Raw genomic sequence first — 26,642 nt, 5'->3', positions numbered from 1 at the left:
CTCGGCACACGGAACTCGCCGCAGGGAACAAAGCCTCGCGCAGCTCCGCCCGCGCTTTCTTTTACGACCGTCGCGAATCTGGCTCGCACGCCATGCCAGGACACGTGTAACCGGAGTTTAACTCTGGTTCATCGGGCGGGTAAACATATCAGGCGACAGCAAGTACTTTCCGGTGCGCCGGCTGGTCGTGTCGTAAAACGCGCGGCCGACATGTGCCGGATGTCGGCGGAGGTGACTGCTTCGACAGGAACGTACAGTGACCCTTCAAGGCCTGGGCTTCGATCATGAATCTTTCCTTTTAGCGTGACCATCGCAGATGATGGACATTGTAGATGATGGACATTGGCCAGGTAGAAAATGTGGAAATTGTCGCCTTCACAAGTTCGCTAAAGGGAAGACTCCACGAAGTCGCTCTTCCGTCAAGTCCGCTCTGGCACCCTCCTGCGAAGTTACCTGGAAGCATCCCTTTGGTTGACGAAGATCGCGATGTGTCATAGCAAACGCGAACCTTTCTATTTCGTACGAACGTCGTATAGAGGTGGAACGTCGTATAGAGGTAGTTGATAAATTTTACCGAGGTTGCCCAACCGCAGTGTCCCAACTGGGCGGCTCGTCTATCTCACATGAGGTCAATCGCAGGAAAGTGTAATGCATTCTGTCATATGCGCTTAGTCACCTGCGCTCCTTCGTGTACGTGCGCGGAATAACGAGCAGGAAGTAGATAAAGGCGAGTGTATATACAGGATGTCGCAAAGCTCTCTAGCCTTTACCCGTGAATTTTAAATGGCTAGTTTAGAAACTAGTCTCTACCTCCGTGTACACTCCTTCTCTCTGCAATCTTCTACTTTTCAAATCAAGGAGATTAGGAAACCGAGACGCTCGTTAACGTAAAACTTGCTCGAAATTGCTTGAGGGACGTACACGCTTCGTTTTTTATTACACGATTATATTACACGAAGAAAAAAATGTTTGGTCGAGCGAAAGAATTCTCCGGTGAAATACGAACAGTTCGGAAATTCCAATTGGAAGTATTGGGAGTATTCTGTTCAGAAGCTGAGCCGAAATCTCGACAACTTGGACCGAATTCTGAATCGCTCGTACCTCGCCGGGAAATTGTTTCGTTCAATCACAGAGACGTTTTTCTCCGTCCGTAATGCCCCGAACAAAAAATTGTTAGGACCATTCTCATGAAGCGTAAGGTCCCGATAAGACTGAAAGTAGAATGTCCTAAAAAGGGATGGATACCTCATTATTACCACATCAGGGATCCCGAGAGGGATCTTTTAGAGATACATTAGATTTTACGAAATAAAGCTTCGATAAGGAAAACTGATGAGGGTCTTAGAAGGATTTGTTGTTCGGGATGTCTTAGATATAGTAAATAAGGCTCTGATAGAGGAAACTGATAAGGATCTTAGAAGAATTTCCTAGGGATGTCTTAAATTTTACGAAATAAGGCTTTGATAAGGAAAGTTGATGTGGGTCTTTTCAGGATGCTTTAGATATAGGTACAAAATCAAGTTTTGTTAAAATAGACAATAAAATTTGAAACGTGTAATAAAATTCATGTCATAGTTAGTATTGTTTTAGTAGATACGTTCTATATCTCGTTCTTTTAAAGATTTTTTTAATTGTACCGCAATTAAAAACAAGTTTTATTAGTTTTACTAGTTGCCATATTCATTAGTCTCTTCCAAAGATTTTTCTAGTATTGCCTTCGTTTTGAAATGCAGCAAACTTTAATAAAAACAGTAGCAGGATTTTTATGTGTACAGAATGCTAGATTTTATTGTAAAATATGCTATATTTTCAAAATCAAAAATTCTTGTTGTATACTAACAAGGTTATAAAGAAATGAAGAAGTTACAGCCTAAATTTCTTGGAATGAAAAGAACGAATGTTTTTACTCGAACAACAATAAAAATATTTCCTTTATGGTCCTTATGATATTGCCTCACAAGGACCCGTTAAACCCGTTAAACGTTTGTTACACATCTCGTAGGGCCCTCGTCTTTCTATCCCTTTCTATCCCGATTAATGTTAGAGAAAAATCATCAGGCCCTTACCAGAGCCCTATTAATTTTTCTACTCGGGGCGTAAATAAAACGAAATGTTCGCAGCGGTCGGCGCGGAAATTCGAGTCGATCGCGCGGGGTAGTATGTTTTCCAGCGTGCGAGTCTCGCGTCGTGCGTCGTGCTCTTTGTTTTTCTCGTCGTTCCGTGCGTGTGCGTGTCGGGTCGCAGCCTGCGGAGGAAGATGAGGTACGACAAGCGGTCGACAATGGCGTAGGGAAAATAGAAAAAGAGTGCACTCTCTGGCGCGTACCGGAGACGGACGACCGGTCCAGTTAGGTATCGAGTGTCGAAACCGGGTATCGAATATCGAAGGGATACGTGCTCGGCGTACGCATATATATCGAGAGGATGCGTCTGCGTTCTCGCGACCGACATTCCATGCCGAAAACAAACGTTGCGTCGTCTCATGGTTTCCTAGCGAAGCAGTGAAGTTTGCGCGACGATATCTTTTCAGCAGAGAGAGAGAGAGAGAGAGAGAGAGAGAGAGAGAGAGAGAGAGAGACCGAGACCGAGAGAAATCTTTTTGTCAAACGAGTCGAGAATTTGTAGAAACGCTACCTCGCCCCGGCCATCGCCAGAAATCAAGATTGCCGGTAATTCGGCGAAATACCTCGTCTTCAGGGAAAATCGAGGCCTCTCGGGGCTGTAAATTCTCACGAGATTCTCGACAGTGGCTCACACTCGAGCGGCCCCGAACCACTTTTTGTTTCTCTCCCGAGGACTTTTGTCAGTTTTGCAAAAAACCGACGGTTTCTTCCCAACACGAGGGGGGGGGGGAGGAGTGGGCAGTTCGAAGGAAGGGGGAAGCAAGGTTCGCGCGTTCAACATCGACGTGAACCGCGAGCGAGGGTCGCGTGGCCGTCTAGGTGTCGCCGCGTGTACGCGCAATTATCCCGCGGACCCGACAAGTTTATTTTCAATGAAACCGCGCTCTCGCTCCGCGCGATCGCTGCCTCTCGTAAAGGGCCCGTTGCGCGTTCTGCGCGCACGGGCCGCATAAGCACCGGACTTTGTGGCTCCGCCCGACGGAGCCCGACAGGGGGATAATATATTGGAGTTATGCTAATTTTACGGCCGGCCCCCGCGGCAAGAGGCACCAAAAAGATTCCACCCGTGCGCGTTTTTGCGCTCGCGCGTGTGCGAGAGCGAGAGAGGCGGCTAGGTCCGGTACGCCCGCCGTTCGTGCTGGAAAAACAACCCGGGAATACGAGCGAACGGCGGCGGGCTTCGCGAGGGAGAGGGAGGGAGAGACAGACAGAGAGAGAGAGAGAGAGAGAGAGAGAGAGAGAGAGAGAGAGAGAGAGAGAGAGAGAGAGAGAGAGAGAGAGAGAGAGAGAGAGCGCGAGCGAGCGAGCGTGGTGTTTCGCGAATATTACGCGCCGGAGCTGGAATTCCCGAATAATGAGACACCGCGAGAGCCGCACGAGAGGCCCCCGACGACCTTTGAAAGGAGGAAAAAAGGGCCGAGCGAGGCTGCGGAGGAGGTCCTGGCTGCCCGTTACGTTGCCTATTTTAAGGGGACCCCGGTGAGAACTTGCGCGACTTTTAATTCGGCGTGTTAGATACTTCTCCCCTCGTCTCTTTCGTCGATCCATCTCGGAGCGTTAACTTGCGAGTCCGCCGGAGAGGTGAACGCTTGCTTTTAATCGAGAATACAAATCGAATCTAACGGCTATTCTCGAGCGACGTCGCTCGTGTGAAACGGACTGTTATATAAATCGTCGCGATATCTCTTCAAACGTCGCTCGCATCCGCATTGGCAGAAAAAGAGGCAGCGGAACGGAGAGAGAGAGAAAGAGAGAGAGAGAGAGAGAGAGAGAGAGAAAGAGAGACTAGCAGTATCAACGCGCGGCGGCTTCGCTCGCGAATCCGTCCCGGAATCCGCAGGATAAACGACATTCTCGCGTCGTTCGTTTCGAGCGCCCATTTCGCGATTCGCAGCGCGATCGATTGTGCTGGATTTCCCGACGGCGGCGCGGCGCGTCGTCGCCTTGTAATTACGGACGGAATCAAGCGCGGAAGTGTTTTCGCTCGGACGCGCGGCGGTCGATGCCGCGGCAAAGAGATATGAATTCCCTAATTACGCGATCGGGGGCGAAGGGGGGAGGGAAGACGAGGAGGAGCGGCCAGCCGCGTGAGCGCGCTCATATTAAGTAAGCGAGGCCGCGCGGGTGAAGGAGCTAACGAACTGATAAAAAATATCTCCAGGCCGGTTCATAAATCGCAATCACGCCGGCTGTCGGCGGAATTTCGCGATAATTTAACAAACGGTCCAAGGCCCGATGAATAACCGCGCGCGGGCCGCCGCGAACGGGCCGTATATACGCAGGCGGATTAAAAAGGGAATGGGATCGGGTTGGCAGGGGTCGGTCGCGCTGAAAAGGCGAGCGCGGAACGCGCGGCCGAACGCGAAAATATGGAGCCGACCGGCCGTCCGCGGAATACCGTCCGCGATTAATCGCCGCCGCGGTCGCGCATTAGCGCCGATGACGCTGCGCGTTCCGCGACGTGGGATCGCGCCGAGATGAAATGAATTTTCGGAGCGCGAGGGCTCTCGCACAGATGCGGCCCACGCACGACGCTGGCATCCGCAGCTTCTTCCGAGCGAGGTACATTTCCCTCGAGGTTTTTCTCAACGCGCGCACCGTAACCGTAACGTCGCGTCGGTCGCGTCATTGCACGCGCGGAACGCGCTGTGTTACGCAACTTACATGATTATATTCCACGGTCTTTCGCTCGCGCGGCTACGACGACGGATATGATCGCTCTTCGATTAGCGAGCGTGCTGGTGTCTCGGAAGAACGAAGGTAAAAGCCACTCGCGCTCGTGCGCGACGTAGGCAGAAGCGACGAACGGTAACTGTTAAGCATCGACCGCGCCCTTCATTCGCGCCGCCGCGATATCGCGCGCGGGTATCGAGAGAGGCAGCGGGTTTGCAGCCGTCGCCTCGCAGCGTGCAATTATGCAAATAATCCGCGGCCGGCCCTGTCGGGAAAATCGAAATCCGAAATTTAACCGCTGACCCCGGCACGCTCTCGAGAACGTTCTCGCGAGAACGTCCGCGCGCGCCTTCTCCGGCCGGCGAGTTTGCATTCATCGCGGCGAAATCAGGCGATCGCTTGGCGAGGAACGCGCAGAACGCACTGACGACGGCCGCACGGCGGCCGCAGCCGTCGTGAAGAAAAAACGACGATGAGGGGAGAGAGAAATTCTCGCTCTCTTTCCTGAACTCTCGCGAGCGAATTTTCCTCAAGGTGAAACCTTGAGGCGACTCGCGAAAGATCGCGAGCAATTTCCGAACGGCGCGACGCGCGCCATCGGTACTTGTTGAGTACGTACTTGTGCTATTACTCGGCGGTCTGGCCGAAGCTCGCGAGGCCTTCGCTGCCGAGGGAGGGTCCAGGAAGGGAGGAAAAAAGGCGTAATCGTCCGGGAAGTTTACGACCGCGCTCGTCAAAGTAAACACCGCGCGGACTACCGCAGCACGGCGCGGCACGTACATAACGAAGGAAACGGCGGGTTTGTGTATACACGGTGCGTCCGTGAGCACACAATGGGACGCAATTCGCATTATGCGCCGTGCGCCGAGAGGAAGGTGCAACCGGCTGCGCCGGAGAACAGAGCGGAGAACGCGCGCGCTTTCGAGGGAACGCGGAGAAATTAAATTAATTATCCGCCGTGTAAGATCTCGCGCGCGCCGAGAGATTGCTCACGTCGAGCGTGAATTTTGCAATTTTGCCGGTGAATTGCAAAGGAAAATCTTTTGATTCTCTTTACGACCGAAAAGCCAAAGTAGCGATAGGATTAAAGACTCGCGGAGAGAAGTAATATTTACGTGGTGAGACGTTGTGTCATAACGGTAATAGGGGGGGGGGTGTAATTGCAGTTAATTTTCTCTCCCTCTCTCTCTTTCTTCTTTTTCTTTTTTTTTTTTTGAAGGAAATAATCTGTTTCGCGTTTAAAAAGCAGTAAAAGCGAGCAAGTAGAAAGGTTGCATTCGCAAAGAAATTCGCAACGGAGATGTATTGCGTTTCTTTCTTTCTTTCTTTTTTTTTAATAGATAATAGATAATGATAAGGGATGTAATTAGGGATAGATAGATAAGGGGTGTAATTTTCTCTCTCTCTCTCTTTTTTTTTTTTTTCAAAGTAATCTGTTTCACGTTTAAAAAGCGAGCAAGTAGAAAGGTTGCATTCGCAAAGAAATTCGCAACAGGGACGTTGCGTTTTTAACGAAGCGAAAGACCAGAGGGATTTTAATTGGTCCCCCAGAGGAATTCCGCATTTATACGGCCTTCTCAGAAAAATTAGACCGAGCAGGTACAGGCGGTCGTCGCGTACCGTTAAAGTCCGTCGAGCAAATACTGCACGCGTCATCGCCGCACGAGTCTGCTCCCCGGAGCAGTCGAATCGCCCCGTGTCGAGACGAATCATCGCGTCTTGCTGAAAACAGACGCACAGAACAGAATTCAAGTCGAACGTCGGCCCCGGCTGCAATTAACTCGGCCTTGCCGAGGCACTTGTTTTCGCGAGCGTCCCTGCGGTCTCGTCGACAGTGGACAGTACTTTAATCTCCCACATCCGTAACGGGGATACACATGTCCGTACATGTATATGCATGTACATACTTACATACATATTGATTCGCATGCAAATGATCGGATCGATTCGGAATACCGGCACAAGGTCTGCCTGCCGACGTCAACTCAACGAGCGCTTCCTGCCGCGCGCGAATCCCTGACGCTGGCGTGAAAGCGGCCGGCGCTGCGTCGGCCGGTTCTGTGCAGTTAGGCAGGAAATTATCCGGACACCGGCTGTGCTGCACCCTCCCGCCGCGTTGCGCAATCGACGACAAGTTAGTTGCACGTGCACGCTCGCATCGCCGTATTCGGCGGACGCCGGCGGTCGTCGCTTCTCTAATCTGGATTGCGAATCCTACCGCACGGAATCCTACGCGCCCCGTTAAGAGGAGAGAAAATCAACACGGCCGACTACTGGAGTCTTCACCCACGACCCACGACACGGAATGGAAGGCCTCTCAGCCGTTCGCGATTTCGAAAGCCACACGTCACGTGCGGCTTGATTACGCTCGGGTAATTCTTCTCGTGCTCTCTCGCTCGCGCGCGCGCGACATTGCGAATTGTGCGTCTCCGATTTCGACGAAACTATTTGTAGAGTAGTCGAAAATAAGAGACTCATATCGTTTTATCGGCAATGGCTTAAGGGGTGAAACTGTTCCTCGAAGTTTCATCCCCTTTATGCTATCTCGATGATTATCGCAGGTAGGAGAAATCTTTTTAAGCAAAAATTGCACGGTTTTTCATGCCGTATAATTTTTGTCTGAAAAGTGTTTTCCCATCTGCAATAATTATCGAGATAGCATGAGGGGGATGAAACTTTGAGGAGCAGCTTCTTAAACCTTGCCGATAAAAAAAATACGGGTCTCTTATTTTTGGCTACACTCTACAAATACGCCAAGTTCCGTCGAAATCGGAAACATACACATTCGCGGATGTTCTTTGTTGGTTTTATTCTCACGGAATACACTCGACCTGGAGAAGTGGGGAAATCAATGCCACCAAATTAATACTGACGAAACTGGAATTTTTTCGGGACTCGAATCTGGCTCACTCTCGTCCTCCGCAATCGGCCGACTCGGAAATGAAGGGGAAACAGAGATGAGGAAATTGCAATGTTATGAAAACGAGACTGTTCCACCCATTTGCATCACAGCTCTAAATACGCAAGTAACTTGAGCAATCGGAGCTGTTCAACTGACATCACCGCATATCATTGGCGAAAACTGAACGTCATCGTGAGCGTATTATTCTGCGCGGTTGGTGATGAGTGACAATCGTTATATGCGGATTATTCCGCTTGCGGAATAAATGCATGCAAATGAGTTAAACAGAATCTGATAGTGAGACTAAAGTCGCGGATGAAATCATCGATCTCGAATGCGCGCGAAAAGTACGAATGCACGTTACGCCGCCGATGACGTTCGATCCCGCGGCTTCGCCGCGATAGTCACGAGTGTACGTTTACGCGCGTACACGTCAGCGTGGATGCGCCGTCGCCGCCGCCGCCGCCGCCGCCGCCGCCGCCGCCGCCGCCGCCGCCGCGTGCGAGCGAGCGCACGTCGAACTTCATTCAGGCCTTTCATTCACGCGACCGAGGCTCGTCATCGATCCGCCGTACGATACGACAGATTCACTCGTAGATGACTCGCACGCTCCTCGACGTCCACGTTCGCCTCGAACACCTCGTCACACGCGACTTGAATTACCCGGAAACCTCATGTTTTCTTCGCCGAGAACAAACCTATCGTTCTCACGTATCGTGCTGATACGAATCTGAATTCCTCTCGAAATTTCCTCTCGAATTACGCTCTGCGCATACGCGATATATCCTCCCCCCCTCCCCCCCCCCGAGGTCTCCCGGGAAGCTCCTCGGCTCGAGGCACGCATATTCGGCGCTTCAACCTCCTTGCGACGACGAGATGACCGCGAGGAGGACGAAGCCGAGGCGACATCGAGGAGAAGCGCGTCGCGGTATGCGCTTTGGTGGTCCTCGAGAAGAATGATTTCGTTGACCCGCGCGAATTCCGCGAACGGTCCGGGCGGATGACTTCCAGGAGGAGGCTTCCTCCTGCTCGGTCGAGATTCCGCGATGGCCGCGACGGAGAGAGTTATAATCCATCCGCTACGAACTCGACGACAAGAGAGAAAGAGGGAGAAAGAACGAGCGAGCGAGGAGTGTTTGTCGCTCCGGTACCGTCCGGCAGTATTTTCCCTCCTCCGAGAGAGCGTGTCCTCCTCATCCGCGAGACGAAGACTCGCGCACGCATACGCCCGCAGGCGCTTTTAGCGCACGTGAACGGTACGCACGCACGCACGCACGCACGCAAGCAAGCAAGCAAGCAAGCAAGCAAGCAAGCGCGATGCCAGGACCTGAATTCACGTAATTGTGATTAATGGGCCCGCTAATGCGAGCCGGCCGTCTCGAATCGTGCCGGGAATGACGACGAACGATTTCGAAGGCGAACGCGCGAACGCGTAGATGTGATTCCTAACAATCGCATCGGCGTGCAACAATAGCGGAAACGCTTTTCGACATTTTTCAAGGATAACGGGAATGCCGAGTGCGGGTCTTTTCGGTGAGAAAGGAATTAGCGCTGCATTCTCGCGACGCTCGGCTACTCGCACCTTCCTCTGCCCCCCGCGCCCCTCCCCCTCCTTAGTGTCTGTACAACGATGTTTGAGCGATCGAGCTACTTAATGAGAGGAAATGCGAGATGGGGAAAAAGTCATTGCAATTAGGTACGCGTATATCGAGCGAGTGCTCGAAGAGTTAATTTTGATGAATGTTACAACCGGATCCAAATTTTGGCAGCACTTGCAAGTCATTTTTAAGGGGAAAATTACATGCGGAAGGCCGTTTTCAAAGCTATTTTTACGAATTCTTTTACAAACAGAAATGGTAAGTTGAATGGACTTGAAATTTTCACAATGTATTCATTAATGTTCAAAGTAGAAAATAAATTTTATTGAGTCACAAGAACCACAAGTCCGATTTGTAATTATAGATAAAAATGCAATCATCCGTTTGCGAGCTCTATGCTTGTGTGCTGTCGACATAATCCCGGACTTCTCACTGCTCTGAAACCAAAAAATGAGAAAGATTTTTAAAATATACGATTGCCATTATCAGCCGTACCAAAATGAAGGCAGTGAAGTCAAGTTTAGAAAAATAATGACTGTACAAGGAAAAGTATTGAAAATGAAACTTTTTTCGATCTATAATCACGTTTAAAAAAATGAATAAGATAGAATATAACTGTGTTCGAGGTAGGGGCGCGAAAACTACATGTCTACTGTATATTGTATAAAAAAAATTTCAGGTTATTCGGTTCAGAAGCTTTTGCGTAATCGTGTCGACAGTTTAAGAAAATGGTGTTTCCAGATAAACGCGTTTAGAGTTTTATGTGTACTTTCCATATAGATAGTAGTAACAAATTTATTTTATACTTTGAACATTAATGAATACATTGTGAAAATTTCAAGTCCATCGATCCTATACCGTTCCTGTTAAAAAAATCCACAAAAGTAGCCTTGAAAACATGCATATAATATTCTGCATGTAAAATTCCTCCCTTGATTAAATTATTTTTCGATCCGAAATCCGCGAAAAATTTGGCACTTCTTTTCGAAAGTTTTTGTTCTTTATCTTCGACTGGAAGAACTGGAAGATTACTCGTTTTTAAATGCTGACGCAGCCGTATTCGCAAACCCTTCGTCGCGTTGACATTTAATGGCGAATTGATTTGACCGGGTTGGTTTTTTCGCGTAATCATATTGAGGGAGAAACTCGAGCGTCTGAAATATTTCGCGGTCGTAGGTCGCGCGCTCAAAAGCGACTCTTCCATCTCCGTCGATCGCGCTGTCAAGATCGCGAGATCCCTCATCTCGACGAGAGGGTCACGCGCGTCCTCTTCCTACACAACCGACGAAATTTGCGTGTCTGCCATCGGCGGCGCGTTACGATTGACGCGGCCGATAAGCGCGAGGAACGATTTGTTTGCGTGCTAATGACGCGACCCGAGCCACCTGGCGCGGCTTCTGCCGTTCTTGAAGAGGGAAAAGAGAAGCCGTTACATAACGCGCGACGGTCGCGCGACTCTCCCGGCGAAATTAAGATATCCGGCTGTGCGAGCCGAGGATAAAAATTCCACATGACCTTTCGCGCTTCGGTCTTGCGTATCGTCGTCGAAGGCAGATCTCGCGAACCTTCACTCGTTACTTCGAAGCCTGTCGAAGTGAACATTGATTCGATAGCGGAACGAGCCGCTTGAAAATTCACGAACGACCACGGACTGGCGCTCGTGTCGTCCGTCTCGGAGTCGGGAGAGGCGAGATTTCCGTGCCTCTCGACGACGTCGTTGCCTAAACTCGTCGGGAGATTGAGTTTCCGTGTTTCTCAGCCGCTTATCTCGCGCACTCGGTTCCTTACGACTGGTCGACGCACGCGCGCACGTCCAGGCCAACGTGGGAGGATATCTTGTTCGGGCTTTCTCGGCGGCATAAATTGACGGATCGAGCGCGTGATCGTTCGGCCGCGCTTGCGAGCGACGAGCCGACACGCTGAAATAGCGTGTCGTTAAGTGAGCCATGCGGAGGAAAATATATATCTGGTTGAGTGAAACAATTTTTCCCGCCTGAGATATGAACCAATCGAAAATTCCGGCTCAGGTTGGCACAGGATTCGGTCTAAATTCAATCAAGATTCCCCTGGGTAACTTCAACACAGATTTGTGGTGTCTTCGATCCGCCGATTTCCGAATACCTCGGAAAATTGCTTCGTCCGACCGGAAAATTTTCTCCATGCGCAATTTTCCAGTGCCGGAAGGTTTGTTTGCGCCGGGAATAACGCGACGTCGTATTTCTCTGCCGCTAGCCCGTTGCACAAAGTTATTATCGATCGCACCAACGACGCTCGTAGGCAGCGTCGAGCGGAGAGCCGGGGGGGGGGGGCGATGGGGGATGAGAAGAAGACAATGTTAATCGGCGTCCGATTTTTGCTGTTGTAGCCGCGAGGAAGCGAGCGTAAATTCAAACCCGGACCCGGCGTCGTCCGTCGTCGTCGTCCGTGGTCGTTAACGGGCATTAATTTGCGAATATTATGATGAAGCGCCGGCTTGTCGGGTCTTGGCGTTTTAACGGGCCGGAGATTTAAAGGCGTCCTATTGATTACGCCGCTATCAATGGCCGCGGGTACAACGCGACGATGTCAATGCGAGGTACGTAAATCAGCCGCGTAGCGGTCGCGCCGCTCGCGTATACCGCAAGTGCGATGCACGAAACCGCGAAAGCGCTCTCTCTCTCTCTCTCTCTCTCTCGGCGGGCTGTCCGTTATCTCGCACCGTGCGGGAGAGGAGAAACATGTGGCGCGACATTAAGGCACATATCGCGGCGCATACGAGCGCTCGTACAGAACCGTAATACACGGAATAAGAACCAATACGAACGTAATTACGGAAATAAGGGGACACAATCACGAACGTATCAATTTATAAATTTCGTCTCACTCACGCTCCTCGGTAACCTCATACTTTCCAATCGTCGGAGATCGCCGCGGTAATTTATTCGAATCCGGCCGGATTTAGTCGACGTGGCTCGTTACGCCTTTTTCAGAGCGGGGCCAGCTCCCGCTCTGGTCCCCTAAAAGTCCCCCCTCCTGCCCCGTCGCTTCGTTAATTGTCGGCGGCGAAGGGAAAGTGTGAATGGCGGCGGATTGAGCCTCCTCGGCCGTCGCGCGCGCGCGCGGAGCCTTGAGGATTTTCTTTCCAGTTTCATTCATGTGCGCGACGGCTCGTGGAATCGAGTCGGCCGCGTCGTCGTGCGCCGTCGAAGCAAAAGTTCAAACGTTCTCTCGCGGCGCGTCGTGGCTGCCGCGCGTTTCCTTCGAGAGGGAACGCGCGCGAGGTAGGTCAGCCGCGATGTCAAGCCACGAGCGAAGTATCCGCCGTATTCGCTTCGCTGTTTCGCACAACATTACTATGTGTAATGGCGCCCCGTACGTGCGAATAACAGTAACAAAAGCGATAGTTCCCCCGTCTCACGCGCATGCCAGCCACGCTTGAGACCGCTCGGATTCGGGAATCGTCGAGCGCGATCTCACGCTGCACCCTCGGAGCGTAGAGCGCCGTTTCGCGCTCCGATCGTTATTTTCAACGCGCGTTTTCACTTTCGCCTCTTCCTCTCGAAATTTCTGAATTTCTGAGTCTCGAAGTTTCTCGAACTCGGTCTGCGGCGGGAACCAATGAATTCTCTCCGATCGGCCGAAGCCATGCACTCGCGTGGACGGGGGGGGATTTTCCACTCGTAGTTTCGGCCGTAGACATTCACTCGCGTGAAGCCGGCGAGTACCTTCACTGCCGCTTCGAGAAGTGAAGAAGCTTATTCGCTCGTCTCGAGCGTTGTTTTACCGCGAGAAACTTGCAGGCTGAATTTTACCGCCGTGTCACACGTATATTTATACGATGGTGGTGTGATTCCGTGAAATGATAATCAGAGATAGCACGTGAAATGTGTACTCGCGTTACCTATCTCGGCAGGTGTCAGCCGGGAAAACACCTGTGTGAACGCGCACGGGGAATCGGGCGCTCGTTTAATTTTTACATCGTTATTGAGCGATCGTAAGCGATACGTCGCCCGGTCGGCGTAAGCGTCCACGCGGCGACACTCGGACCTTAACTCTCCTGACACTCTCTCGACGAAGGCTCGTAAACGACAAGATATCGGGAGCGTGTCGCGGCTTTTAAGCATTCAGCGGGAGATTGAACGCGCGCGCGCGCGCGCGCGCGCGGTCGTAAATACGGGCTAACGATAGCGCGACGGAGACGCGAGCGAGAGACGCGCGTAACCCCCGGTGACCCCGAGAGCGAACGAGACTGCGGTGCAACGACCTTCTGAAATGTTGGCTCACGAATAGTAACAGCGGATCTTCCAGTCATTGCGAATCGCTCGCGCCGGGTCGATTCGCGCGCTTCGGGAGTTCGCCGGCGAAAACGGACGAGGCTGCTTGGGCGCGACGCGACGCGCTAAGTCGACAGAGCGGAGTGCTGCGTCGCCGATATTCTGATGCCCGATTCGTCGCACGCCGCGATGCACTATGCACGCGTAGCGGATTACATAATCCACGAGGTCGTGACTCTCGCCGCTATCCATCGTCCGCATCTCTCGCGGCGCTACGAGTGCGATACGCAGCGCGCGCCTGCGAGGAACAAAATCCGCGAGTTGAAATATAGCATGTTTCCTGTGCTTTTGTCGGAAAGGCGGCTTCTTTCTCTTCGATAAGTTAATATAAAGTTAATATAAATTAAATAAATATCTGATCTAAAATAAAAAACGAATAAGTAAATAAACACAATATCAAATAAGTAAATAAAATAATAAATAATAAATGCGAGGAGCAAAACCCGCGAGTTGAAATATAGCATGTTTCCTGTGCTTTTGTCGGAAAGGCGGCTTCTTTCTCTTCGATAAGTTAATATAAATTAAATAAATACCTGATCTAAAATAAAAAAACGAATAAGTAAATAAACACAATATCAAATAAGTGAATAAAATAATAAATAATAAATGCGAGGAGCAAAACCCGCGAGTTGAAATATAGCATGTTTCCTGTGCTTTTGTCGGAAAGACGGCTTCTTTCTCTTCGATAAGTTAATATAAATTAAATAAATACCTGATCTAAAATAAAAAACGAATAAGTAAATAAACACAATATCAAATAAGTGAATGAAATAATAAATAATAAATGCGAGGAGCAAAACCCGCGAGTTGAAATATAGCATGTTTCCTGTGCTTTTGTCGGAAAGGCGGCTTCTTTCTCTTCGATAAGTTAATATAAATTAAATAAATACCCGATCTAAAAGAAACGAATATATAAATAAACACAATATCAAATAGGTGAATAAAATAATAAATAAAAAATGCGAGGAACAAAATCCGAGTTGAAATGTAGCATGTTTCCTTTTCTTTTGTCGGAAAGGCGGCTTCTTTCTCTTTGATTAAATAAAATAAATTAATCAATTAAAATAAAATAAATTCAACAAATGCTTGATCTAAAAAAAAAACGAATAAGTAAATAAACACAATATAATAAAGTAGGTAAATAAGATAAGAAATGAGTAGATAAATTTCCGATAACCAATCGATATCTCGCGCGTAAACGTGGCGTTGGTCTCCGCGGCGTTGCAGTAAGAAAGAAAGAAAGAAAGAAAGAAAGAAAGAAAGACCGTGCGGCACGTCGGTTGCATCGATCTTGATCTCCACGTGGGTGTAGATCGAGCAAAGTCGCACGAGAATCGGCGCCCACGCTGATTGAGAGTACATCTCCCCGGTTTCGAGGTCTGCTCTCTCGGGACTGAGAGAAGAGAAGAGAGCGCGTGCAAAAACCGGCGAGGAAACAAGAGGGGGGGGGGCAGGCCACACTCGGTTTGACGCAGCGGCGAGGAGCGTTACATATTCTCGTGGCATTGACACCGTCATTGACACCTCGAGTATCGAACGCTGGATTTCAATGACCCGGCGTGATTCTCGTTGGTGGGGCTTGTCCAGCAATTCGCAACGAGTCACTCGCCCATCTCGGGTCGAGATCGAGCGAGCGAGTCGCGGTGGGATGAATTGTTAAAATAGAAGATTGCAGAGCGCACCCTCTCGACATTTGCGCGTCGTGCGGGAAATGACGGGTTCTCTCTCTCTCTCTCTCTCTCTCTCTCTCTCTTTCTCTCTCTCTCTCTCTCTCTCTCTCTTTCTCTCTTTCTGTCCGTGCAAGGCCAGCCTCGGACGACGCACGGTTTTGCGCGCATTCTGACACGCATGCTGCGCGGCACGAAGTCGTGGAAGAAGTCACTTGATCGCTCTTCCAGTGCGTCGTGGCGATCTACGCAATGTCTACGAGACCGTTACACCGTGTGACGTTATTTTCGTTTGTCGAACAAATAAGGAAATCACGTCCTCGAGAGACATGTCCGCGAATAATCTTCCGTAGCGTCTCGTCCTACGTTGAGATACAGTTATCGGTAATCTTTATCGATGCAGATAAGGCATACATCTCGCCTGAAATATCGGAGACGATACTAGCTTGAGCCGCGTTTTCCGGCATTACTGTTCGCCGCGTAAAAACGCGACAGGACGCGTTGCGATAAATTTCCGCGCCGGCGTCGGCAAAAATATCATCTCGTCCTCCGCTGCAGATTTATGATATCAGGCTTGCATGCGGGAACTGCGCTCGATGCTACGGCGCGATCGCTCTTTTCGCGGCACACACACACATACACACACACACACACACATACACGCAAAAGACGAAGAGAGGGAATGAGAGGCAAGGGAGGCACAGGCCGCGCGGTGGTCGTCGCGGATTGTGCATCGCTGTCGCGGCGCGCGGTGCGTCTCGTAAATGCATAACATTTACGTACACGTCTCTATACACGGCCGGAATATCGGGTTTTACGTAAGCGCGCGCGCGGCGAGACGCGGTGGTTCTCGCTGGGCCCATGAGGCCGACAAAGAGTCCGCTCGAAATTATGTCGGAATCGAGTTGAAATAATGGGAAGAGAGAGAGAGAGAGAAAGAGTGAGACCAACGGTCGATTCGAAAACGATACTGATTACTTGGTGGAGCAAGTAAACCGTTTCCGATGAAATTACTTTTTTTACTTTATTTCTAAATAATAATAAATAAATTTTTAACAATAATAAATGATAAATTCTTAATAATAATAAATGATAAATTTTAAATAATAAAATAATCATCTGACATCTACGTCACATCTCTCAGACATCAAGTCGATACGTAAGGTCTACTCGTTTCCGAAGAATTTCCAAACCAATGTACATTAACGCGATAAATATTGTACTGTTTCACGCGAGCTCATCGCGCTGATAGAAAAATCGCTCGGAAACAAACGGACCGCTTCGGTCGCGTCAGCCCGCGAACCTCGGGTCTTCCCCGGGTCGCAGATACCGAAGGCAGCGCGTCACACGAGGCAAAACGTCGCCGTCGTCCGCCGATTTAACACGATCCCCGCAGTCCGCGCCACGCGATGGCATAACTACACGCAATTCCAGCGACACGCGTGACGGCACGCACCCGCGTACGCGGCTCGATCCCGAGCTCGGATTGCGCCGCGCTCGCGCGCGGCGTTGGTTCGTTATCGCGTTATCGCGCGACCCTGGGAGAGCGCGCTTCGTCCCTGCGCGTTATTGCAGCGTGGATCGCAGCTCGCGCGCGCGCGCAGCGTCGGCGGCGAGCGCGAGAAAGTAAACTCGCCGATGGAATCGATCGACGCGAGGTGACGCGAGGCACGCACGTCCAGCGAGAAACGTCCCCGCGGCAATTTGCACGGCAACGACACCGTTATTAGCGCCGGCGCGCGAATTAATATCGTGGACGGGAGAGCAGGAAGGAAGGCGTAATTCGACGGTGGCTTTCTACCGCGCGGCCAATTTAGCCGCTGGAATTGAAACAATTAAACTCGTTTTTCCCTCGGAATTATAATGCAGATTATTGTGCGAGCGCGCGCACAGCTGTTGCTGTGCCGGAGGCTGAAAGTGAAAATACCGCGGCGCTTACGTAACCGACGTAATTGAGTATTCGCTCTCTGTGCGACGATCTTTCTTTAATAACTCGTCGCTCGCTCTCTTCCTCTCTTTTCCTGTTGTCTCTAATTTCGCAGCAAACGTGGAAACACTCTGCGCGTTCCGATTCCACCTCCGCGAGACGCGCACAGCCGGATGTGTCGCGACACGGTGATGCTGAAGAGAGAAATTCTGCGGCCAGTTGTTTATCGCGAATATCGATCGTCAGCTCGCCGAAAACAGTCTGCAGTTTCTTAGATCATCGGCATTTCGAGGATTGTTGCCAAACAGCTTGAGCAAAAAATCGTTAGGGCCATCTTATGAAGCATAAGCCCCTCCCCCCCGATAAGGCTGAAAGTAGGATGCCCTAAAAGAGGATACGTCATTATCACCACATCAAGCCCCGAGGAAATGGATCTTTTATTTTGGGAACATCTTAGATTTTATGAAATAAGGCTTTGGTAAGGAAAAGGCTGATGAAGACTTTTTTAAAAGAAGGATCTTTTAAAAGAGGGGATGCTTTAGATATACAAAATCAAGTTTCGTTATAGAAAATTAATAAGATCTGAAGCGTGTAATAAAATTGTCATAGTTTAGTATTGTTTTACTAGGTATGCTCTATCTGATTCTTTTAAATATTTTTTAATTATATCGCAATTAAAGACAAATTTTATTAGTTTTATTAGTTGCCATATTCATCATTAGTCTCTTCCAAGGATTTTTCTAGTATTGCCTTCTTTTTAAAATGTAGCAAACTTCAATAAAAACAGTAGCGGGATTTTTATGTGCGAAGAATGCTATCTATATTTTATTGTAGAATATACTATATTTTTAAAATAAAAAATTCTTGTTGTATACTAACAAAATTATAAAGAAATTACAGTCTAAATTTCTTGGAATGAAAAGAAGAAATATTTTTACTCGAACAATAATAAAAATATTTCCTTATAAAGCCCTTACAAGCCTCTTACAAGGACTCGTTAAACCATTTGTTACACATCTCGTAGGACCCTTATCTTTTTATTCCTAGGGCCCGATTAACGTTAGAAAAAAAATAATCCGGCCCTTACCAGAGCCCTGTTAATTTTTCTACTCGGAAAGTTGCACTTTTGTCTCCACACCGAGAAAGTGGAGATAGCCGCATGAATTTCTCGTGAGACGACGATGAACTTCGGCGTCTCGATCGACCTTCTCTCCAAGGTACGAGCAACCTTGATGCAAAAGGCTCTCAAGGTTAATACATCTCCCATTTCGATCAATAACGGTAACGAGAGGAGCGGTCAATTGCGCGGAATCCATTACGATCGTAGCAACGACTGACGTAATGGCAGTCCTGCTTGAATTTCTCCGGCCGCATTAACACTGCGCGCGCCGGATAATCCCAGCGAATCACACCGAAAAGCAAGGAGAGAGTGAGCGCGAGATGGAAAGAGAGAGAGCGAGAGAGAGAGAGAGAGAGAGAGAGAGCGAGAGAGAGAGAGAGAGAGAGAGAGAAGGAAAGAGAGACGGAGACGGGAGCGAGAGACTCGCACGATTCTCCTTCGTCCCACGTAACAACGAATTACGGAGGCGAGTCGCGAACGTGCGCGCGAGCGCGTACACGCAAGTGCGTCGACACGACGCTCAGTCGCGCGAGCGAAGCGAACAGAGCGACAGAGGAAGCGGAGGATTTGTCACGAAGACAGTTTGGTTTAACTGATCTCATCCGTCTTGGTCGCGGGCGTTGCGTTGCGGCGCGGCCAGCCGGGGCCGGGCTGTCGTCTTGGTTTCGTCGCGACCACGTCGACAGCCGGGTCGACTTCATTGCGCGCGTCACTCGAGCCGCCTCGTCGCGCGCGTCGGCCCGCCGAGCAGATTCAATCGTACCGGCGGCGGCGGCGGCGGCGGCCCTGACCGACCCGACGCCGACGGCTCAATGACCATCCGCAATTTCGAGCGAGCTTGCACTGTTACACTGTTACACCGTAGGCGAGTTTCCGGGGAATTTCCTCTCCCGGCAGCTCCAATCTCGATTTTCGCCGGTGATGAAAAGAGCTTCGCTTCCGCTCGACAGCAATTTTTCACGTGCTCAAATTTCCCAGCGACACGGGACGGAATTAAAATTAAAGAAGAAAAAATGAATAGGTGTCGTGGGGAAGCTATCGTGATTTATAAACGCCCGCGAACTCGCCAAGCACAGTCGCCAGCCGCGGCTCGGAAACTCCGCGCGACTCGCCGGCGAGAGCGCGGCAGGAATTTCGCGGGAGTGAGAGAGTGCCTTGTACGACGACGCGATCAGGGAGGTCACGTAGGCGACGCGCGGGCCCTGTCGTAGGGCCGCGCTGCTCGCGCTGATAAAACACAAGTACACGGCGCAGGCCTCGCCGCGCGCGCGCGCGTTCCTGCCGCTGCTTGCCTACGCTAAGCGGTTATTTGCTACGTTGTTATTATTATACCTTGGTCGGGGTGCGCTGCGCTGCGCTGCGTATATCAGTTGTTCCGTCGTGCTTTATGCGCCAGACCCGGCGCGCGTTAATCGAGCCCTTAAAACGCGCGACACGCGAGAGCCGCTCCTGGAATTTTACGGCGAGAGGAAAAGTGCGCCTCGACATGTGCACGTTACGTTGCTGCTAGAGATGTGCGAACTATTCGAGTTCGAATCGAATCTAATGTAACTCGATTCGATTCGAAACCGAATCCCTATAATTCGAATCCGAATAATTCGAATAGAAATCAAATGTATTATAGTTTGCGCACGTCAGCTACAAAACGGGCCATCTGGGCCTGTATGTTTGAACCCTTAACTTGTAATCAACTTAACTTATAATTAATAACTTAATTATAAATTACTTTAAATATTTAAATGTATATTTTACTTTAAGATGATATTACAATATCAATATTCCCTTTCATATTAAAATCTTCCATCATTATTTGCATGTTTAATAGTCATGTTAAATTTTTTTACGATTCGATTCGAATTCAAATTTAAAAAATGAGATTCGATTCGACATAAAAATTCGTGACTCGCTCTCATCTCTAGTTGCTGCTCATCCGTGATCGGTACTACAATATTGCCGGGTCCCGATAAAAGGAATTCTTTTTCTCCTTTTTTTCTCTCTTATTATTTTTCTTCCCTTTTTCTTCCTTTCTTTCTTCTCTTTTCTTTTCGTTTTTTCTTCTGATTTACCTTTTTCTCCCTACTTATTGTATGAGAATCTTCTTACTCGTCATGCTATTGTCTCGACTACCGTGCACACCAAGCAGGTCAAACCCGTATATTATTAATAAATAAACAAATAAATAGAAATTGGGACGTGAAAAACGTGACCAGCCGCGCGTGATCGATTCAACAGGCGTCGCGCTTGTTGACGAAGTTCAATTCCGACTTGAATCGAGCATTGAAATCATTAGCGGGAATCACAGTCGTCCGCTTAAATCCGAGTAAATCAATGAACAAGTATATTTCGCTTTTCTCGCGTCGAACGTCAACGAGGAGCTCTTCAGACAAATTTATCGACGTGATCGGTCGCGAGTGTCTTCTTTTCTCTCCCCCTCCCCTCACCTCTCTCTCTCTCTCTCTCTCTCTCTCTCGCGTCGGGGCTCTCGAAGCTGCCGGAGGCCCGCGAAACTTAATATAGCGTCGTCCTTAGTCCTCCCGGTATGTCGGAGCGCACTGCACGTGCGTGCCGAAAGTGACGCACGCACGTGCAGCCGCGTGTGAGAAATCGCAGCGGCCGGTCGCAGTTCCGGCAACGGTCGGGCCCCGGGATCCGCGGCGCGCGGGTGGCTTCGTCGAAGCCCTTCCTCCACCTCGCTGGTGTTTCTGTCGTGCCGCCGCTTTTCTGCCAAGTGGCTGCGCGCTGCGACGTTCGCAGCCGCCCGAGGTACTCCCGGAATACGAGACGTTTCGCCTCTCTCGCCTTACCGTTCGGCATCTCCTTGTCCCTTTATCTCCGTCTCCTTCGCCGGGGCCTACACGAAAGTTCAATTTGCACGGCGTGTCAAAGGTTCCCTTCGAGCCGCGCGCTCGTCCCCCCTCCGCCGCACTCCAATTGCGGAGTCGACGGGCCGAGGCGTTTGCGCTCGCCTCGCCTCACCTCGCCTCGTCTCGTCGCTCGCGAGGCCAGAGGATTCGCAGGAAACGGGAAACTGTCCGGTAGCCGATGGAAAATAAAAGACCACGCGTCCTTTGGGCGACTTCGAATCGTGGGGAAAATCTCGACGGCGAGTTCCGACGTTTGAGTTCCCTCACGAATGGTCAGCGCGATGTCTCTCGATGCGTTTCGTTCTTTCGATCTGAGCCGACGTTTTTTTTTTATTTGTTTATATATTCATCTATTATATTTTTATTTATTTTATTTATTTATATGTTATATCTTATGACAACGTGAAGCAATCAAGATTTTCGTTTGTGTTACAGGATTCGTATCGTGTTCGCCGAGCCCCTGCAAGAATGGAGGAGAGTGCGAGTCATCGCCGCGCGGAAAGTCATATTGCAAGTAAGTCCATCATTTTCATTGTTGTAATTATGAGTCGTTTCTGCCTCCATTGTATTGTTCGATTTGCGTGTTGCGCGGCTGCGCACGAAAACGTCCGGTTTGGTTCTTAATTAAATATTTCATAGCTGTTTACGTGCGTATCCGGCGATTCCTTGCGATCAAAATGTGATTCTTGATTTGATATTCCTGCTGGCGATGTTAACAATTATGGGAATTAGAGACAGACGTCGAAATGTAGAAACGTTTATTTGAGAAAAGCAATTTCGCACACTTTCTCGAATACGCGTGTTTTATCCGCGAACGAATTCGCTCGCTTTCAATCATTCTTGATGTTACAACGAATCGATTTGCTCGCCGATGCTCGTATGCTATAAACGCACCTTTACACATCAAGTCGGCGATCGACAGGGGGGCAAGCGCGATGGGCGGATGGGGGGAAAAAGAAAGAGAGAGATAGAAACGACGAGCGGAGCGCGGTATAAAAGAGAGAAAGAGAGAAAAGGAGACAAAGAGGAGGCGCAAGAGAACCGGACGTTTCGTTGCCTCCCACGCGAAAAGGATGAGAAACCGTAGAAAAGAGGAGGGAGATGGTAGAGCGCGAAGGGAGGAGGCAGGGCGCGTAGGGTTGAACATGTCGCGACTTCCACGACGCGAAATCACAGAAAAATCAGAGTCACCCGGGAAAATCGAGAGATACGATCTCGAACACTCGAGACAGATTTTTCGAACAATTAGCAGCGTCTCGCGGCGCAAAATCACGCGGGAGCCGATAATACGCAAAAATCGCCCGGGAGAATTGAAAACAAAAAATCTCAGATATTCGAAGGTGAATTTTTCTTCGGTTTTTTCCCCCGGAGAATTTCCTTTCTCCCCTCCCCACCCCCTGTCGATGAAGATACATATTAATTACCACAAATGGAAATAACACGCGTAATACAAGTGCTTCCTTATCGAGCTTCTCTCAACCGCCAACTCGCCAAGTCGGAGGCGTCGGAGAGAGCATTCCCGTTGCATCCTCGTCGTGTGTGTGTGTGTGTGTGCAGTTTGCACATAGACGACCGACGTTGCTCTTGATCGAGGCTCGCGTTCCGTTTCCTCGCGACATCCCGGCCCGTTGCACTCTCACGCCGGACCGGAGCGATCGACGTCGATGCTACGTGAGCGCCGAAGGGCTCGCGGTCGTCATGGATAATTGGAAAATTAGCGTGCCGCTTTCCTCCGTGGATCGCTCGCCCGCCTGCTCGCTCGCTCGCTCGCTCGAAATACGACGTAATGAACGCGGCGCGCATGATTTCCTGACGGCGAATACTTTAAGTAGTCCGACCCGGGGAAGCTGTCCCTGTAAGCGATGCGTGAAACGTGAACTCAGGCTGCCGCGGTACTACCGCTCACCGGTGCCGAGGAGGCCGCGGCGCGCGTGTAACAGGATCGTCCGCCAGGGATTATTTCTCTGTCTGGCGATCGGTAATGCGCTCGCTAATTCCCGCCGCCGATTTCTCGTCCCTGGAATTTGCGACGTTTCCAATCCCCGACGAGAGCGCGTCTCTTTTTGCCCCGGCCGCTCTCGTCCAAGATGATTGACAGTTCAAGGACTGGATCGGACATCCCGTTGGCTCCGCTATTAGCGCACCAGCACGTAGCTCAGCCGGTGGTTTAGCGCGGACGACGACGACGGCGACGACGTGTCACGTCGCGCGGAAAATCACTCGATTCCAGCTCTCGAATCGGCTTTTGCACGCTTCGAGCGAGCGCGAGCGAGCTCGCGATAATGACATACATTCGTTTCCGCTCGGACGTCGCGCCGCGAGTCGCACGTATCCGCGGATCCGCGTCGTCGAGGTAGCCTCTCCCTTCCCCTCCCCCTCACTCCTCTCCCCCTCACCCGTCAAGAGGCGTTCGCCTGCAGAGACTCGCTCGAGCGTTTCTCTCGGCTGGCGATCGATGTGTCTCCAATCGCATCCGCCGACCACGATTCGATCGCGCTTGAAATGACGCTTAGACTCGCATCTCTCGGCGGAACGTAATGCCGACAGAATGGCGTGGGACGGTGCGGAATGGGATGGAACGAGATCCGGTAATAGCGGTAATAGTCGGCAGTCGTGACCCGGCGACGCATCTAAATTACCTTCGTCTCTCTCTCTCTCTCTCTCTCTCTCTCTCTCGTGCCCTCCTCCTCTCCCCCCTCCCTCTTTCTCTCTCACTCCTCTATCTCGCATCCTCTCGTGGGTTTTACTTTTGTATCAATCCGCTCGACGCCTCCGCGCTCCTCCGACTCCTCGACGCGACGTGACGATTCCCTCGCGTGGCTTTCCGCAAACAGTGGCGTGAAGCAGAGAACGTTGATCCGTCCTGATCGGCCGGCGTGGATCGCGCGACGTCGATCCTCCGGGCGCCCGCGCGCGCGCGATCCTTCCGAACGGAAAGATCTCCCTCGCTGCCCGGTACGCTGCCTGCCCCGCCGTTGTTCCAATCTTGCCGAGAGATTATCTCCTTAGATTACCCCCGGCAGAATTTTATCATTATTCCCCTCGTGGAAGAGCTAACGGGAAAGCTGCGCTTCCGCGACCGCCGACGCTATCGGTATCCTGACATTTCAGATGGGAAGCGAGTCGACTCTCCGATTCGGTCTCTCCAGCGGCGGATCCGCCGCTAAATTAAAAGTCGCTAATTCCGCGGGACAGTTTCCGCGTATGTATGCGTACGTGTGCCGTGTGCGCTCCTCGGCTAAGGTTAATGAGAGCCACGCGTGATTACGCGTCGCACGCACGCGTGCATACATGTGTCTGTGTGTGTGTGTGTGTGTGTGTGTGTACGCGCGTTCGAAATACGCCGTGTGTACCGCAATATTTCTCGGACTCGTTATAGATGCGGGCTGGCGGCGCGCGGCTATCTCATTTCGCGTAATCTAACACAAGATACGAAGCGCGCGCGCGGCACGCCGCGCGCTGCACCGACGCGCGCGGTATCAGAATTAATTGCAACCCTCGGATTAATACCGTTATGCCCCGGCGACCTTCGCGTCCAGCCTCCGGACGGATTTCGCGCTGTATTCGCGCTCCCGCTTATATTTTGTACTCTTGTTTCATCCGCCTCTCTTGACCGCCGCGCTCGACGCGCTTCGATCCCGCCGTCGCCGCGCGACGTTAACGCGGATGCAATTTACGGGAGCGCGCGCGCGCGCGCGCGCGGCAACGCTATTTACGGGAGAAACCGTTCTCCGCGCGCGAGTCCGCTCGTCAGCCGAGACGAAGCCCGTCGCTCCGTAACGCGAGTAATTAATCCGCAAAATTGGGCGAGGGCTCTCCCCCGCCTTGCCCTGCCCTGCCCTGCCCTTGCAATTATCTCGCCGCGTCGCCACGGATTTCTCTCGTCGCACGTAAGACGGGAGATTGCGCGCCGACCGGACCGGGTCCTAAATTATCATCCTGATCCTAAAGTACTCCGCGGAGACAGCGAGCGCCGTACGTCCGACTTTTACGGCGGTGAACCGAGTCGAGTGTATTTCAAACCACTGTCACCCGTAAGGAAAAGGAATACGTTAATTGTTTAATTAGGGGACGCCCGGCGTAACGCGGGCCGCGGCTCCGTCACTTTGCGGCTTCGTTTAATGGGACGCGCTCGCGCAAGCCCGCGAATAAAAAGCGCTGTGAAACGTGCGTTATTAGCTCCGTCCCGTTCCGCTCTGTCCTCCCCTTTCCTCCCTCTCTCCCTCCGCTCCGCACCGCGCTCGTCGTGCTCTCGAGGGTACTCGTGCATCGAACGATCCGCAATCCCGCGAAGAAGAGATCTTCCGTACAAATGGCTCTTAATTGGCCGACGACGGGGGGGGGGGGGGCCGACCGTAAAAAGGTCGGATACGCACTAAAAGTTTCCTGGCCGGGTCGAGGCTAAAAAGCGCCGTCGCGTCGCGAAAGCCCGTTCTGGCGGCTAAGTACCGTCGTCCGGTTGATCTAACGTACACTCGCGATGCAAATCTCACCCGCCGGCCGGGCGGACGGATGTGTAAAGTTTTTATTGTGCTTTTTTCGCACGACTTTCTCCGCTCCGATGAGCAGAGAGCGTTTTCGGTGTATGCTCGGTCGTTCTCGAAGATGCGCCGAGACGCGCTGAGTCAATGAGGACAAGAGCGCGCGGAGACGACGAAGCTTTGACAGACAATCTGAATAGACGTGGAGATGCGGATACGAGATTTGCGCGTTCGCGCGCGAATCCCGCGAAAAATGTGAGCGTCAGCCGGGGGGTACGATAAGAAATTTGAGCGGCGCCAAGTACGGCGAGTTTGAGCCGAAAGGATGCTGGAGCTTCCCTTTCGACACATTCGCGCGCGTTATTGCGTTTACGCACGTCACAGGATACACACGCTCTCTCTCTCTTTCTCTCTCACTCACACACACGCGCGTTCTCGCGGCTAAACCTTGCACGTGGATTTCCGCAAACGCAGCGTGCGGGCAGCATCTCTTTGTGGGCCCGCGCACGTACACGCGGCGTGTATCAAGTGTGGACGGGTCACGTGGCGGGACACGTGGCTGTCGCGTTTGCGTCGGCTGGAGAAAGAGAGACGGGGACAGAGGGAAAGAGAGAGAGAGAGAGAGAGAGAGAGAGAGAAAGAAAGGAAAAAAGCCACGCGTTCTCGTCGGCGCTCTCTCGGCCGCCTCGCCGAGAAACAATATTATTTTTCCATTTCCGCGCTTCCACCCTCGCGCGATCGAGCGATTGCGTTCTCTCTCTCTCTCTCTCTCTCGCGAGAGAGAGAGAGAGAGAGAGAGAGAGAGATCCATTTCCCGTTCACCGTCGGCGTTCACCGTTACGCGTCGCAGCGATATCGATGTTCATTTACTCGCGAGTGCTTCCCGCGCGAGAATATCATCCACCTGACACGATAATCTTACCATTAGTATTGTCGACGTATTGCAATTACGTTGGAGCCTCTCGCCCTCCCTA

The 26,642-nt window shown here is 51.1% G+C and overlaps 1 protein-coding gene across 2 annotated transcripts in view; it reads left to right on the top strand.

Moving 5' to 3' along the window:
- Positions 1-26,642, top strand: part of N (neurogenic locus Notch protein) — a 286,947-nt gene that overhangs the window by 27,363 nt on the left and 232,942 nt on the right. For both annotated transcript variants that reach the window (XM_025300950.1, XM_025300949.1), the window contains exon 2: positions 21,623-21,701. In XM_025300950.1, coding sequence (XP_025156735.1) covers positions 21,623-21,701 — 79 coding nt within the window. The remainder of the gene's footprint in view (positions 1-21,622; positions 21,702-26,642) is intronic.

This window comes from Harpegnathos saltator, unplaced genomic scaffold (genome assembly GCF_003227715.2).
Source record: "Harpegnathos saltator strain DR-91 unplaced genomic scaffold, Hsal_v8.6 scaffold393, whole genome shotgun sequence".
Lineage (NCBI taxonomy): Eukaryota > Metazoa > Arthropoda > Insecta > Hymenoptera > Formicidae > Harpegnathos > Harpegnathos saltator.
The sequence above is the reverse complement of the archived record's forward strand: the minus strand, read 5'-3'. Positions and strand labels throughout refer to the sequence as shown.